The sequence below is a fragment of the Artemia franciscana genome, chromosome 8 (genome assembly GCF_032884065.1).
Source record: "Artemia franciscana chromosome 8, ASM3288406v1, whole genome shotgun sequence".
NCBI classification, from domain to species: domain Eukaryota; kingdom Metazoa; phylum Arthropoda; class Branchiopoda; order Anostraca; family Artemiidae; genus Artemia; species Artemia franciscana.
In genome coordinates this window covers 37,136,940-37,154,405 of record NC_088870.1, presented here as the reverse complement: position 1 = coordinate 37,154,405, position 17,466 = coordinate 37,136,940, and the positions used below count along the sequence as shown (strand labels likewise).

Here is a 17,466-nt window from a genome sequence, read left to right as displayed (position 1 = left end):
CTAACCTGGAAGCAGTTCTTCCGCAGTTAGGGTGGGAGGATCTCATAAAGAAACACTTAAAGGAAATGCTAACTTCCTGGGAGGGTTTGAAGAGAGAAACTCTGAATAGGCTGGGATGGAGGAGGAGCGTGCGTAGTTGTGTAAACCTCAGTGTCCTGGTGCTGCGGTAAGGCGTTAGTAGTACTTTTCATGAAAAATTTTATTTCAAGTGTTTTAACTTCCGCAGTAAGTTTTTTAGTCTCTAGTGGCGTCAATGATAGAAAAAGTTAAATTGACGGGAATTGTCTGGTTAATGCCTTCGTCCTTCCAGATGGACAAACGGCTATGAGTTCTGGCTAGGTAGCAGATTGTACTCGAGCCATCTAATTGCCACGACTTGGTACTTATTGCACAAGCAGTTTCCATCCAACTCTTTGACATTGCACAAGATATGTCGCACAAAATAAGATTTATTTTGATCATCTCCTCACGCTTGGTGAAAATTTACAATGACATTCGCAAGAAATTTCAGCCTTTAAAAGTGTCATTTAAAACTGATTGACGGGAAATGGAGTGCCACCTCTCTATTAAACTAAGTAAGCCACACCGTATCCCATGGATAGTGAAAAGATGATGAGAATTTAAGGAACCTCTCCCCTTAATAGAAGTTGGTTTGAGGCCGGACACCATAAAACACAGCTTTCACTGGTATCGAACTAGTTTATGTCATTTTGGGAATGTCATAGATGAACTCCAGCAGAAAATAAAGCACTTTTCTCCTCTGCTGGTATGGATATTGCTATCATCTTCAAGTCACCTTTATCATCGTTAAAATACACCCTGTCTCATCTATATAGGTTCCTCATTCATCTTGCAACTTTATGACGTAGATGACGATTGGTATGATCAGAGAGCTTGATCTAAGTTTCTATATAAGCCTTTACTACTCTCTAGGATCTTCATCACCAAACATATTACACTTTTGCAAAAAAAAATATCTCACCTTTTTATTTGTTTCTTTCACTATATGAAGCAGTGCATTTCCTTTAGACAAAACAGTAGCTATTGCTGTGAAGTCAAAATTAATTCGTTACTGCAACAAAACAAGGCCATGAATCTGTTGACTCGTCAATTTTCTCAGCTATATGATAGGATGAAAAGATCACATTCTAGGTTTTGCTACAAGTTGTTGACATTACATATTCATAATTTTGCCACTATTTGCAAAATCCACCTACAGAAGAGAGCCTGACAGGCAAATTCAGACTCTTCAATACAGTTTAGAGATAAAAATAACTCAAATCGTAAAATGGAATTACAGTCATGTCTTTTGACAGGAACCCTTCTGAGCTTATTAAACTTATTAAACTTTTTAAACTTTTTAGCTTATTAAACTCTACTCCCAACTAAATTTACCTGAGATACATCATACCGTTGTAAGCTATTGTTCTGATTGCGGGTGTTTAGAGAGATAACTTTGGTCTGATTCTTTTCCCAAAAGAGAGAAATAATACATTAGGTCTTAGTTAATACTAATTTTCATTAAGATGCAACATCCCCTTCTGGTAAACATACTTTTCCTACCTTACAAAGGTGGAACTTAGTTTGAATACCCAGAAAATATATTTTTAACCTATTTCTTACTTTTCACCAAGATTTTTCAATATGTAACAACTGTTTCTTGTAACAATCCTGGTGATTGGAATTTAGGGATTTTTTACCCATAGCCATGAACGGATATAAATTCCCAATAGACATAACCAGGATCCTTGCGTTGGATCACTGTTTCTACTAGATGGTTTAGTAATAATAATTCAGTGGCTTGTCCCCTTACCTCGTCTACAAACGTTTGATCAAATCCTCCAAAAGTATACAAGCGTTTGACTACAACATCAAATATTTGACTCCAAAAGTATAACTAATCCACTAATCTTTTTTTTTGTCCATTGAATTTCATCAAGATTCAGCAGCCCAATATAACAAAATCCTGTTTTTGCCCAACCGGTTTTTTTATTTGTCCAGCACCCTCGTCAATTTTCTACGATCAATGGTTTTGTATGATCACCCTGTCATAAAAAAGGACCTTCGTGAAATATACAAATGAGTTTTCACGACTGAATCAATTGACTAATGTGTTTTTGTGTGAAGTAAAAAAATTAACAGCATAAATTGTTGCAGCTACCTCTGCAACCACAATAGTTTCTGATATTTTAGAATTTCAGGTTGTTTAGGCTTTAAGCGTTGATGTGACTAGTTTCAATAAATATTTTCACTTTGACTCAATATTTTTTTTTAAACGAAAGTAATTTATGGCCCTATTTCAGGGATCCTACCTTTCTGTCGTTCAAATATTTTTTTATGTAACCAAACGATCTAGACGACCTTCCAAAAAATATACAAACTAAAGTTTATACGTGTTATTCGAAATTTTGGAATCCATCACCCTCTCCCACAAAAATGGGTCTTCTAAATGGGTTCAAGCATATTTAAATTTTTGAATAATCATTTTCATTTTTTGGGGGTATTTGGTAATGGAGTGCACCAAGTGACAGCTGCCGCTAGGAGTCGACAACTATAGGACCGTCACTGAGTTCATTATAAACAGTCAGATCCTACCAAAGAAATCTCACGTATTTTTCATTGGTCTGAGAAATAATTAACTCTAGAATGAAACAGAATTTATCTGAAAGTTAATGTTACCTCTGGAATGATTCAAATGGTCCTGTTTGTATATAAAGTGAATTAAACCTTTAGCTTATCTCACCAACAGATACAGACGTGACAAAATCAGTAAAGCACATGAGCTAGTCTCGCAGCAACAGAAAACGAAACCAGTGTCTGGAGCAGAATCGTGCTTGAACTTAAATGTTCCTACTGTTTATATGAATTTGTAGTCGCAGGCAACTGTCTGTCTTATGTTTGATAAATACTACTGAACACATAAATAGAAGAAACCAGAGGTTAAGTATATTTGCCTTATAAATATTAGTGATAGTTGTTTGCAATTCCTTTAGTATATAATATAAAAGAGGTTTTCCTTGGAAAAAAAGCTTAAAAAGAGAGAGATAACAATCAAAACACAAGAGTAAAAGGTCCACTGATTACAAGAGAGCATTACGAGTTTTTACTAATCATCACTGCTACTACTGATACTACAGCTACTACTAACAACTCTCTCCAGCACCAAGCCACTTGCGATCAATACAGCTGCGCATGCACTTTCTCTACCCCAATCTACACAAAGTCTCACTTTTTACCTCTTCGAATAAAATGCCGATTTCCTCTAAATCCTATCTTATGGCCTTTTCCCACCAAATTTGGGGCTCACCTGCTTTTGTTCGGTCCCGTATTGGTGTCTAAAAAGCACAATAGGATAGTGAAATCATGAGTGATGACTTATATAACAAAAAAAAAATCAAATTAAAAAAAAAATATGAAACAGATAAATTATTTCAGCTTTGCGCAATAACTGGTTGAAAAAAGAGGTAAAGATTAAAGGATACAGCATTAGACTTTACAGTCCCTACCGGCGGTGCTGATCTCCGTTTCTTGGCCCTTCAGCCAGGAAGTGCATCGGGGGGGGGCAGCCATCCTTTGCTTTCGCACACCCTTCCTGTTTACCTTCCTCAGATTTCTCCAGGTACCCAGATGGGTTGACTCTGGCTAAGCTTACAGAGTCACGCCACTGACCCCCGTCCCAATTTGAAGAATTGGGTACACCGGGATTTGAACCCGCGTCCTCCCAAACAAAGGATCCCCAATCCAGCGCACCAACCCACTCAGCCAGGACGGCTGAAATAACTGGTCACACAACTTAAAAGAAAACCAATAATTTCATTAGAAAAACAACATCTAAATATAATGCAAAGATTTTCTATACTTTCATTAATTTCGGAACTTTAGAATTCTACATCCAGTCCATATTTTAATTAGGGGAGAAACTTAAACAAGTGAAGATAGAGAGGGCAGATTTTCTTGGTGTTTCTTTGATGAGAAAAATTGCCAAAAAAGAGCCAATAAAAGAGCCAGAATTTTAGTGGGAGCGAATCGAATAGCAATAATAACGATCTTTTGAGATCAAAAACAAGAAATAGTATTTTCAAAGGGTGACTGAATGTACTATTTCATTTAACCTCATACTAGTGTTCAAAGAAATTCATCCTGTATGCAGATTGTCAGGCATCTGTAGAATGTCATCGAAGCAATAGCGTGACTTGAGTCTACGTCATGCCAGCATTACAGAGGTAAAATGTGTCAATAAAAGCAGAATTAATCACAATTTCAGGGCTATTTCTGCATTCCGTGTGTAATTTAGTGAGTTGGGCTATGTTCAATTTCCAAGCGTAATTTCTGTGATTGACCAATTGAAGTGAAAATTGAAGGAAAACATTTTTGAAATGAAAATAGGTGGGAGCTAAGAACAACAATTATTCTATATGCATTTGGGATACCGATAAAGAGCATACAAAGGGGCCCACCTACCGAGCCATCCTCATCATATGACTCCCAATGCCCCACAAAGTGGCACCTGATTTGTACACAATTGCATCAAACACTCAAGGGCTCTTCAAGGTAGGTTCAGCTTCAATAAACGTTCTTTCAATATAGTACTTCAAAGGGGTTGTAAAAACTTATAATGCTATATATCTCTTAAACACTTAGCCAAGCCCGAATATTCTAGTCCAGAAGGTGCAATTCAAACATCCAAGGACTGAGATGTGGTGTGATGTTGCTCATATGACGTTGATAAAACGACATAATCTAAAGTACTACCCTGTTTTACATCATGACCGTGGCGAATACTATTGCTAATCTGGCTCCCAGACACTATTCATCTCGATACCACTTCTATAAACATGAAAAAGTCGAGGAGTTTAATCCACTACTTAAAAAAGACAAATGTAGTTGTTCCAAACAGAGTCCATGGAAAGGGAGACTTGACAAATTGGGGAGGGATTTGAAATGCACTTTAAAGAAAGCCAAATCTTCTGGGAAAATATAGGCAACTCCAGGGAAAATCTTCAAAATTGTGAGTATGCAGGTGTGGATTCAACCTTTCTCCAGGTTCTTGAGAATGTTGAAGGGATCCAAACGTCTTTTAAATAAGAATGTGGAGGCTTTTTTTTATTGTTTTTGGTGATAAAGAAACAGACGAACAAAACCTTGCTGTAGTTTTGAATCCAGTGCTGCCACCATCATCAGAATTTCAACTTTTCCCATAGTGAAGACTCCTTTCAGAAAAATCCCTTATAACCTGCATGTAACATGTCTGAATTCCTACCAAAAAGGGTTTGTAAAAATTTTATTTAGATGCTATCAGCATTAATTATTTCGGTTCGAGGATCACATTTTAAAAGGGGAAAGGAGTTAGTAGCTCTGATTATATTACTATCAACTTCAGCTTTTTATATAAAAGTATTTGGTAGCTTGGAAAAAGTCAGCAGCTATTCTTTGGACAGTCCTGCAGAATTTGGAATACTTGACTATCATGCTCAATGTTTTATTTTAAACGTAATTTTGCTATTTGCTTTAGTTTTAGATCTATAGATTTTCGTTCATGGCCAAAAGGCTCATAAATACAATTTTATGATTATAATTTAGGATTGTTGCGTCAAATAGCTCGGGATTCTGTAGTTGTCTCTTTCGACATTTATTTTAACTTAATTATTAATCTTTTTAGAGATTTTCAAATGAATTTGTCATATTTATATATCTAGAATGTGTTTTATTGACATAATAGAAACCACCTAAAAAGTTTTGTTTGCTTTTACTAACATCCAAAAAGCCTTTCTATATTTCCATGTCCTAGGTTATGTTTTCCTTAACTAGTGAATTTATCCGCTAATATTTTATAAGGGCTAATCAGTCCCAGGACCATTTGCAAGTCTTTGCTTTCGATTAACTACTACTACTACTAACTACTAATAACTCACTGCAGCACCAAGCCGCCTGAGGCCAACACAGCTACGCACGCTCCTCCTCCAACCTAATCTATTTAAAGCCTCCCTCTTTACACCCTCCCAGGAAGTTCCCATTTCCTTTAAATCCTTATTTATGACATCCTCCCAACCCAGACAAGGACGACCTGCTTTCCGTGTAGCCCCAGACGGTTGGCCAAAAAGGACAATCTTCGGTAATCTGTCATCCTTCATCCGTAGAACGTGGCCTAGCCATCTCAACCTTTCTTTCATTATAGCCCCAGAAAGCGGGATTGAACCACACTTTTCGTACAACCTACTGTTTGAAATACGGTCAGTCAGCCGGGTACCCAGAACAATCCGTAGGCAATTTCTCTGGAAAACATCTAGTAAATTTTCATCTGCTTTTCGGAGTGTCCATGCTTCAGAGCCATATTTGACCACTGTCATCACTGTAGCTTCCAATATTCTAATCTTGGTTTGTAGGCTTATCTTTCTATTCTTCCAAACTTTTTTTAACTGTGAAAAAACACCCTGAGCTTTAGCTATTCTACTTTTAACATCTTCACTGCTCCCACCATCTTTACTAATAATACTACCAAGGTAACTGAAGCTCCCAACCCGATCAATCTTTTCGTTACCTAAGGTCACCTGTTCATCTTCACTTATTCCTAACCTTCATAATTCTTGTATTTTCCGAAAGAAATAGCTGATGCTTATCCTTGTGCTGGAACCTACAGTGTGTTATCTGGGGTATGAACTGGGATAAAAAAAATAATAAAAACTCCTCTGATTTCTTTAGTAATTAGAAAATATTTATGCAATACTGGAGACATCCAGAGAGAGCTTGAGACTCCTAGCATTCCCTTGATACGCCCCTGCTTCTTATACATCATTTTGGCTTAGAAAATCCATAAGGCCCTCTGAATTTCCAGTCACCCACTGACGAATTATTTGTGTTGCAGATAATCAAGGGTCCTCCAAGGACCTGAATTAGTTTCAGAAATACGAATTGTAAACGCATAATAACAATACTACTTATAATATGGCTTAATTGGGGTACTATTAACCGGCAAGAAGAGACAAATAACATTGGAAATAATCTCAATGCAATAATTTCCATTACTAATAATAAAAACGTTATAATTTATTTTCCGTAAAACGCATTTGAAGTATTCTCACTTGATGTTTGCCTATTAGGTTTTATTTAATTATCCATGGTTGCCAGCTTTTGCTAGAAAAGCTGCCATATTTCTACCAGACGTTACAGGATTTAGTACTGTATATAAGGCGTTAATTTTCTGCGAGGAAGTTTGATGAAACCCCTCCCCTTTATATCTGTTTCTCATTTGGGCCCATTTAACCTTATCCATTGTCAACTAGACGTAAATGAAATAGCGGAATAATTTATCCATCCATCTTGTTCATTTCAAGGAAGAGAAGAGCAGTACCCACACGGTATTTCTTTAGTTACTAATGAAATGGAAAGATGGGACTCTTCGCAGCTAAATAACCAACCAAATGCCAGTAAATATTTGAAACCGAAGCATGGTTGTGACACTGGAAAGTTACAAAAGGTAAGGATATACATTACATCATTCTTGAGTCATTTTTTTACCATAATTATGTATAAATTTAAATTACACACGATTGTGGCACCAGTAATGTATCCTATGCACAGCTTAGTGAGAGAGACAGTGTTCAAATTTCAATTGTAGTTCTAATGCTTGGCCAACTCACCTAGAATGAAGATTTAAGCCATAATTCTTTAACGTCAAGAAAGTGGAGAGCTTAGAACAGCTGTTTTTCTATCTATATGATGAATGTGACAAAATAAGCAAAGACCAGTAGTAGAGAATGGCGTGGGAACAAACTACTGACGATGTAAGCTTTTCAAGGCGAGTTCTTGTCATTCCAATTTTCTGCATCTTAGGGGTAAGAGTGGCGTGAAAATTAACGAACAAAACATGTTTTTGATAAATCTTGTCTTTTTCTATTAATTGTGACTCTATTAAGGATCCAATGTTTGGATCCTTTATACAAGCTTAAAAAATCTAAATTCAACGATATTTTTATTTGAACTGCGGGAGTTAGCATTTCATTGTTAGATTCTGATAGCACAAGGCAAATTACACCACTTAGAATTTAAAACTTTTCTTGAATGAACCTTCTCATTCTTGAATGATAAGTATTATCAGTCCTATGACATTTTTCAGATATTTTCTTAATAAAATTATGCTTAGAGTTCATTGATTCATTTCATTGTTAGATTGTGATAGCACAAGGCAAATTACACCACTTAGAATTTAAAACATTTCTTGAATGAACCTTCTCATTCTTGAATGATAAGTATTATCAGTCCTATGACATTTTTCAGATATTTTCTTAATAAAATTATGCTTAGAGTTCATTGATTTGTATTTTCGTAAGCAAACCCTTTCCTGGTGACCCCAAAACACTTCACAGCTCCAAGGCACTATGCAGCTGCCCCCATGGCACCTGTCATCATATCTAAGGCATTTTCATGCTTCTCCCACAAAAATAAGCTTATAAATCTAAAATTGAACACTGTTTTTATTTGAGCAGCGGGACTTAGCATTTCATTGTTAGATTCTGATAGTGTAAGGCAAATCACATCACTTAGAATTTAAAAAAATTTCTTGAATGAGCCTTCTCCTAATTTCCAAAGATTTTATAAAAAATTGGTTGCACGGTAACACCCTGTGCCACCCGTCATCGTCATATAAGCGTGACGCTTTAATACCCCAATAGATATATTTTTCAGTTTTTGCTGATATTATTTTCCAAAAATTCCCAACTTGTATCACACTTTGGATGGAACACGGCACTATCCGCCCCCTTCCCTACAACGTGATGGCCCAACACGCGAATTCATGCCACCATGCCAATATGTGGATGCCCCGTGACAAACCTATGATATGCATTATTATTCCTATGACATTTTCCAGATATTTTTTATTAAAACCATGTTTTGAGTCCATTGATTCGTGTTTTCACAAGCAAACCTTTAGTGATGCCCTAAAACTCTTCACGCCATCTTGGCATTACGCAGATGCCTTTATGGCTTCCGTCATCATGTCTTAGGCATTTTCAACCTTTTCCCCACAGAAAAAATAAGCTTAGAATTCTAAAATTTAACACTTTTTTTAATTGAAAAGTGGGATTTAGCATTTCGTTGTCTGAATGTGATAGTCCAAGGCACATTACACCACTAAGAATTAAAAAAATTTCTTGAACGAGCCTTCTCCTTATTCCCAGTGGTTTTATAAAAATTGGTTGCATGGTAACACCCTGCGGTACCCGTCATTTAAGCGTTTTCTGACGCTTGAATATCCCAATAGATATACTTCCTGTTTTTGCTGCTATTATTTTCCGACAATTCCCAACCCGTGTCACACTATGGATGGCACACAGCACCATCCGCCCCCCTCAATTTTGATAGCTTCAAATACCAATTCAAGGCACCATGGCAATACTTGGCTGCCTCGTGACAACTCTGTGATAGACATTATTATTCTTAAGAGTTTTTAAGATATTTTCTTAATAAGATTATGCTTAGAGTCCATTGATTCATGTTTTTGTAAACAAACCCTATCGTGATACCCCCAAAACTTTTTAGAACTGCACGAAATTACACAGCTATCCCCCGTGGCATCCGTCATCATCTTTAAGGCATTTTCAACCTTTTCCGACATAAAGGAGTTTATAAACTAATATGAGACACTGTTCTTTTTTATTTGAACAGCAGAACTTAGCACTTCGTTGTTATAATGTGATAGTCCAAGACCATTCATATCACTTAGAATTTAAAATATTTCTAGAATAAGTCTTCTCCTTATTTTCAATGGTTTTATAAAAATTGGTTGTATCGTGGCACCCGGTGGCACCTTTAATCATTATTTAAGCGTTTCTGACGCTTGAATACCCCAATAAATGTATTTTTTATTTTTGTTGCTTTTATTTTCTGACAAATCCCAACCTGTGTCACACTATGACTAGCCCCCGGCACCTCTTCATCATCTCTAAGACACTTTTAGACATTTCTCATAAAAAAAATGCATTAAAGCCAATGGCTCATATTTTCGCAAGCGAACACTCCATGATATCCCATGCCAATTTTCGTCACTGTACCACACTATTAATGTCCCCTCTATTTTCCTTTAACACCCCTCTTAACATTCCTAAGGCGGTTTCCAGGTATATTCTCGCTAAACATCATAAATTAAATCAAAAAGTTCATGTTTTTGTAAGCAAATACTCTGTAACACCCCATGTCAATTCTCGTCACCATGCCACACTACTACGGCCCACTCTAGCGCCCTCTAACACCCTCTCATCAATATTTAGACATTTTCCAGATATTTTCCTGTTGAAAATCTGATTTAAATCCAAGCCAGCTCTCCGCAAGCCAAAAAATCAAGTTAAAAATCACGCATTAACTCTAACGGTTCATGTTTTAGCAATCCACACCCAGACATGGTGACCCCATGATGATTCATGCCACTGTTGCAAACTACGAATAGTGGATAACACCATTTGGCGCACATTATCAAAAGTAAGGTATTTTTAGGTATTTTCCTGCAAAAAATCGTTTACACAAGAATCTATTGTTGAGACTTAATGAAAAGTCCCCAATAGAATTTTTTTCTGATATTCTTTGCATTTGAAGTCCGCGTGAGAAAAGTTACCACATCCAACGAAACCATCCTGGCGCATATTATCAGAGCTAAGGGTTTTTGAATATTTTCTCGCAAAATAAATGTATAAATTATAAAACGACCATTGTTTTTAATTTAACTGGTTGCATGTTGATTTTTTTTGTTCATTGAATTTGTTGCGTGCTGATTTTTTGTTCGTGGAACTTCTTGCATGTTGATTTTTATTTCCGTGAAACTTTTACATTGATTTGTTCTCCTCACAAAGCATATTTTATCCCTGGTACTTCTTGCGTATTGATTTCTTCGTAGAACTTATTGCGAGCTGATTTTTTTTTGTTCGTGAAACTTCTTGTATGTTGATTCTTTCTTTTCGCAAAACTTGTAAATTTTTTTTTCTCCTCACGAAACAGATTTTGTTTATGGAACCTCTAGTGTGTTTGATTTTTTTAATGTAGAACTTGTTGTGTGCTTATTTTTTTGTTCGTGAAACTTCTTGTATATTGATTTTGTCTTCGTGAAACCTTTACATTGATTTATTTTCTCATCGTGAAACTGATTATTGCTTATGGAACTTAATATATGCTGATTTCAGTTCATGGAACTTGTCATGTGCTGACTTTAATTCGTGAAACTTGTTGCATGTTGATTTTTCTGTACGTGAAACTTGTACATTTATTTTCTCCTCGTGACACTGGTTTTGCTCATGGAACTTGTTGTGTGCTGATTTATGTGCGTGAAACTTGTTGCATGTTGATTTTTATCTTCTTAAACTTGCACGTTGATTTTTCTCCTCATGAAACTGTTTTTGTTCAAGGAACTTGTTGCATGTTGATTTTGTTCATGGAATTTGTTGCGGGCTGATTTTTGTTTTTGAGAGTTGTTGCATGTAGATTTTTCTTCTCGTGAAATTCTCACATTTAATTTTTTCCTCGTAAAACCACTTTTGTTCATGGGTATATGCTGCTTGCTGATTTTTTGTTCGTAGAACTTGCAGCCTGCTGATTTTTTTTGTGTTCACGAAACTTGTTGCATATCAATTTTTTCTTTTTCGTGAAAAAAGTACATTGATTTTTTTTTACCTTCTGAAACTGATTTTATTAATGAAACAATTTACGTACTGATTTTTGTTCATGGACCTTGCGACGTGCTGGTTTTTGTTCGTAAAACTTGTTCTATGTACAAATTTCTATTCATGAATCTTTTATACTGATTTTTTCTCCTCGTGGAACTGATTTTTGTTTATAGAATTTACTGTAGGCTGATTTTTGTTCATGGAACATATTGTGTTTCTGCTTTTTTTCTTGAAACCTTTACATTGATTTTTATCCTCATGAAACTGATTTTGTTCATTGAACTTGAATTCGGTTAGACTAGGTTTTGGGGACTGTAACAAGTGTAACGGAACTATGCTAGGTTTTGGGGACTGTAACAAGTGTGACGGAACGTATATCTAACCTACCATGTGTCGGTTATGTGTAGGCTCCTTGACGCTTGGTACAGTCCCCCAAAACTTAGTAAAATTTCAATGAACAAAATCAGTTTCACGAGGAGAAACATCAATGTACAAGTTTCAGCAAGAGAAAAATTAACATGCAACAAATTTTACGAACAAAAATCAGGATGCAGCAAGTACCACGAACAAAAATTAGCATTTAATAAGCTTTACGAGCCGAGTGAGTTTTACGGGGTGAAAAAATCAAAGTACAATTTTTGTGAAAAGAAAAATCGATGTGCAACAATTTTCACGAACAAATAAACAGCAGGCAGCAAGTTTCACGATTAAAAAACCAGCACGCAAAATGTCCCGTGAACAAAATTTGTTTTACGAGGAGAAAGATCAGTGTGCGAGTTTTATGAGGAGAAAAATCAACATGCAACAAGTTTCACAAACAAAAATCAGCACGTAAGAAGTTCCATGAAAAAATTCAACATGCAACAAGTTCCATGAACAAAATCAGTTTCATTGAGAGAAAAAAACAGTTTCACGCGTAGAATCAGTATATAAGTTTCGCGAAGAGAAAAATCAACATACAGCAAGTTTCACGATCAAAAATCTGCATACAACAAGTTCCAAAAACAAAAATCAGCATGCAACAGGCTCCGTGAACAAACTCAGTTCCACGAGGAGTAAAAAAAAAAACTTAACACTTTCACGAAGAGAAAAATTAACATGCAACAAGTTTCAAGAGCAAAAATAAGCACGCAACAAGTTCAGTGAACAACAATCATCACGCAGCGACTTCCTTGCAGTTTCACGAGGAGAAAAACTAATGTACAAGTTACCTGAAGATAAAACTCAACATGCACTAAGTTTCACGAACAAAAATCAGCACGCAACGAGTTCCATGAGCAATCAGTTTCACGAGGAGAAAAATCAATATACAAGTTACAGGTTGAGAGAGTCAAGATGCAACAATTTTCACGAACAAAATCAGCCGCAACAAGTTCCACAAACAAAAATCAGCTTGCAAAAAATTCTATGAACAAACTCAACTTCACTAGGAGAAAAATCTATGTATAAGTTTTACGATGAGAGAAAATCAATATGCAAGAAGTTTCAAGAACAAAAACTAGCAAGCAGCAAGTCCTATGAACAAAAATCAACAAGCAAGAGTTTTATGAACAGAATCACTTTCACGAGGAGTGAAATTCAATCTAGAAGATTCATGAAAGAGAAAAATCAACATGCAATTAATTTCACGAACAAGAATCATAACACAGCAAGTTCAATGAATATAAAACCAACACGCGACAAGCTCCAAGAACAAAATCAGTCTCACGAGGAGAAAAATCAGTGTACAAGTTCTACGAAGAGAAAAATCAACATGTACAAAGTTTCACGAACAAAAATCAGCATTCAATGGGTTCCGTGAACAGAAATAATTTCACGAGGAGGAAAAATCAATGTACAAGTTTCACCAAGTGAAAAATCAACGTGTACTTAGTTTAACGAACAAGAAAAATCAGAGACTAATAAGTTCCAGGAAGAAAAATCAGCACGCAACATGTTCCATGAACAAAATTAGTTTCGTGACGAGAAAAATCAATGTAAAAGTTTCACTAGGAGAAATATCATTGTCCAAGTTTCAGGAAAAGGAAAATCAACATGCAACAAGTTTCATGAAAAAAAAAATTAGGACGCAGCAAGTTTCACGAACAAGAAAACTCGGCATGGAAAAAGCTTCAAAAAGAAAATCCCTTTCACGAAGAAGAAAAATCAATGTGCAAGTTTCACAAAGTGAAAAATGAATATGCAATTAGTTTCACGAACCAAAAAAGCGCACAATAAGCTCCACGAAGAGAAATCAGCCCGCAACAAGCTCCATAAGCAAATCAATTCAATGTAAACCAATAAAGCGCACAATAAGCTCCATGAAGAGAAATCAGCCCGCAACAAGCTCCATAAGCAAATCAATTCAATGTACAAATTTTAAAAGGAGAAAAATCAACATACAAGCTACAGGAAGAGAAAAATTAACATGCAGCAAGTTTCATGACCAAAAATTAGCACGAAACAAGTTCCTTGAATAAAAATCAGCCCGTAACAAGTTCCACGAGCAAAATCGGTTTCATGAAGAGAATAATCAACGCATAATTTTCACGAAGAGAAAAATCAACATGCAACAAGTTTCACGAATAAAAATTGGCACAAGACAAAATCCATGAGCAAAAATTAGCATGCAACAAATTCAATGGGCCAAAATCAGCTTAAGTAGAAGAAAAAATAAACGCACAAGTTTCACAAAGATGAAAATAAATATGCAGGAAGTTTCACGAACAAAAAAATCAGCAAAGACAAGTTCTTGGAAGAAAAAAGCAATACGCTAGAAGTTCCAAGAACAAAATCTGTTTTTCAAGCAGAAAAAATCAATTTACAAATTTTATGAAGAGAAAAAATCAACGTGCAAGAAGTTTCACGAAAAGATAAATGAGTACGCAATAAGCTCCAGGAAGTAAAAAATTTACACGCAACAAGTTCAAACAAAAACAATGTTGTATTTTATTTTATAAATTTATTTTTAGAGGAAAATGTGAAAACCATTAGGTGTGACAATCTGCGGAATAATGGTGTCAACGGCAGTTGTACATTGTGCCACACTGACTTCAAACGCTAGAAGGCATCAGAAGAGACGATATCAGGGATTTTTCATCAAGTTTAAAGGATCTATTCTAATGTATACGAATTGTTTTGCAGGAAAATGCCTGAAAATGCCATATGTGTAATAATAAGCGCCAGATGGTGTTGTGTGCCATTTTTAGTTTTCCACAGTGGCGTGAATTGTAGACTCTTAGCATAATTTCATTAAGAAAATATCTAAAAATGTCTTGGGAATGATAATGCTTATCATAGGCTTGTCACGGGGTAGGCACATATTGCCTTCGTGGCGTGAATTGACGTGTGAGGCCGTCACATTTACGTGGGGATACCGTTTACCATCCATATTAGTTACCCCAAGCCCCCCCGCGCGCTTAAGCCGTTACGCGCCATATTAGTTACGCGCCATTGTAGTTGTGTCCCTGTGTCCCACCTGTGAATATAGAGATGTATATATATATATATATATATATATATATATATATATATATATATATATATATATATATATATATGTGTGTGTGTGTGTGTGTGTGTGTGTGTGTGTGTGTGTGTGTGTGTTTTTAACTACGTAAAACTTGCGAATATACAACATTCTTCGCTGTCCCATTGTCTGTGCATATAAATAGATTGTCAGGTTTACCGACTCTTGAACATTCAACATATAATTGTCCATGGGAGAACAATCCGTATTCAGATCTATACCTCATGATTCTAATGATTGCCCTTGAGCTTTGTTGATGGTGATTGCTAATCGAACATTCCCTGCATCCCTGTCGTCATTTATATATCCCCCTGTGCCCCCCAGCGTCCCCGTTGTAGTTGTGTCCCTGTGTCCCGGTCGTCATTTATATTCCCTGTATCCTGGTCGTCATTTGTGTCCCGGTGTCCCTTTCTGTATATACATTCGTTTTTGAATTGGTATATGATGAAATAAATTTTTTCTTTTTCCCCTTTTTTCTTTTTAGTTTTTTTTTGGTTTTTGCTTTTTTTTAGTTTTTTTTTAGTTTTTTTCTTTTTTCTTTTTAGTTTTTTTTTGGTAGTTTTTACCTTTTTAGTTTGTTTTTATTTTATTTTTACTTTTCTAGTTTTGTTTTTCTCCTTTATTTTTTCAGTTTTTTCCTTTTTTTTTTTTAGTTATTTAGCTTTTTTAGTTTTTTTTATTAGTTTTTAGTTTTTTTCTTTTTAGTTTTTTTGTAGTTTTTACCTTTTTTGGTTTTTTAGTTTTTTTCACTTAAGTCCTGGTCGTCATTTATATTCCCTGTGTCCCGGTCGTCATTCGTGTCCCGGTGCTTTGTTGATGGTGATTGCTAATCGAACATATGACGTCACTCGACACACAGACAACTTATTTTTATATATATAGATGTCTAGAAATGTCTTAAGAGTAATAATTCGTATCATAGGGTTGTCACGTGGCATCCATATATTGCCACAGTGGCGTAAATTGCTTGGACTAAGATACTATACACCTTAAAGTTATGGTGTATAATGTTAAAGGAATTAATCTGCGATGGAGGGGGGGCTGAAATCTAACACTTAATTAAAAGAATTGACTGACTTATGAGGTCGTCTCAAAAACACCTCTTAATATTGCTTTAATCTATCTCTAATAGCATTGCTTCCCCTCTGTAATTGTTTGCTAAGGTTGTCTAGCCACATATTGTCACTATAGTTTGAATATCAATAGTCTTGGTCCAAAGAAACGCGGTATGTTCATTAAAAGGTCTCAGAAATGGCTCCTTATATGAATTAAATTTATCTTTAATAACAAAACAACCACCCTGTCACCCCTTTGGAATTTGTTGCTAGGACCACAACCGTTCTTTAATTCAATGTTGTTTTTGGTTACATCTTATCCTATGTCAGGTTTTTTTAGGTTTTATTTTTTCCGTTGTTGAATATTAACTGCTTTTTCTCCATTAATAAAATTTGAATGTACAAAAGATGCCCCCTCTGAAACTTGTCGCCACGACCCCCCCCCCCCCCGTTGGATTTTCTGGACATGGGTGTGTGTCAGCCATTGAGTGTCATAGGTTGAAAATTGAGAGAAAATGATACCAAGAAAAATTAATAAAATATAGAATTAAGTTAGATGTCTTGTGCCCCCATTTTCCTATATTTTGAGCAAACTTAGATCATTCTCTAAGAACACAGCTCTGAACATTTTCTAAGAGAGAGTATTTTCCTATGTTTTGAACGAATTAATATCGTTCTCCAAGAAAGCTCTCTAGTAATTGTCTAAGAAGGACCCTCCAAAGTGCTGGGATCATATCGATAAGAAGTGAAGAATCTCTTTTTGGGTTTGTAATATCCTTCTAAAGCACAACTCAGCAGGCAGGTGTACTTGAAATACAACCTAACACTAGCAGTCGACTTTTCATCCTGCATGTCAGTTATTGCAGTCATAGGAAACACATAGTGAATAGATTAATCGTTATAGTATGCGTAAACAGGGGATTCTTCTTGCGTGCAACAGGTTAGTTCGTAGAATCAAGCTCCTAAAACGTAATATTAGAAATGTTTTCGTAATCCAGCTGTCAAGGGCACTATTCCTTTGGATGGAAACGCCCTTTGGAATCCTAATGGTGGCAACAATCTTTAGAATATGAAGGTTGCCTGAGAAAACGCATTTAAAGAAAAAACACCTTGAATGAAAAGAAATCTTGAAGAAAAAACGCTTCCAAAGAAATCCTGAAGAAAATTTAACCTCTTAAAGTATTATGTAACATCCCACGTGTACATTGTCATTACTTAACATCCCACTTGTGCGTTGTCATTACGTAGCTTCCCA

The 17,466-nt window shown here is 35.8% G+C and overlaps 1 protein-coding gene across 5 annotated transcripts in view; it reads left to right on the top strand.

The window, feature by feature from the left end:
* The window catches only part of LOC136030372 (protein turtle-like), a 370,614-nt gene that overhangs the window by 336,799 nt on the left and 16,349 nt on the right, over positions 1-17,466 (top strand). For 4 of the 5 annotated variants that reach the window (XM_065709291.1, XM_065709293.1, XM_065709290.1 and 1 more), the window contains one exon: positions 7,332-7,474. The exons of the other annotated variant lie outside the window; for it this stretch is intronic. In XM_065709291.1, coding sequence (XP_065565363.1) covers positions 7,332-7,474 — 143 coding nt within the window. The remainder of the gene's footprint in view (positions 1-7,331; positions 7,475-17,466) is intronic. 5 annotated transcript variants of the gene reach the window in all.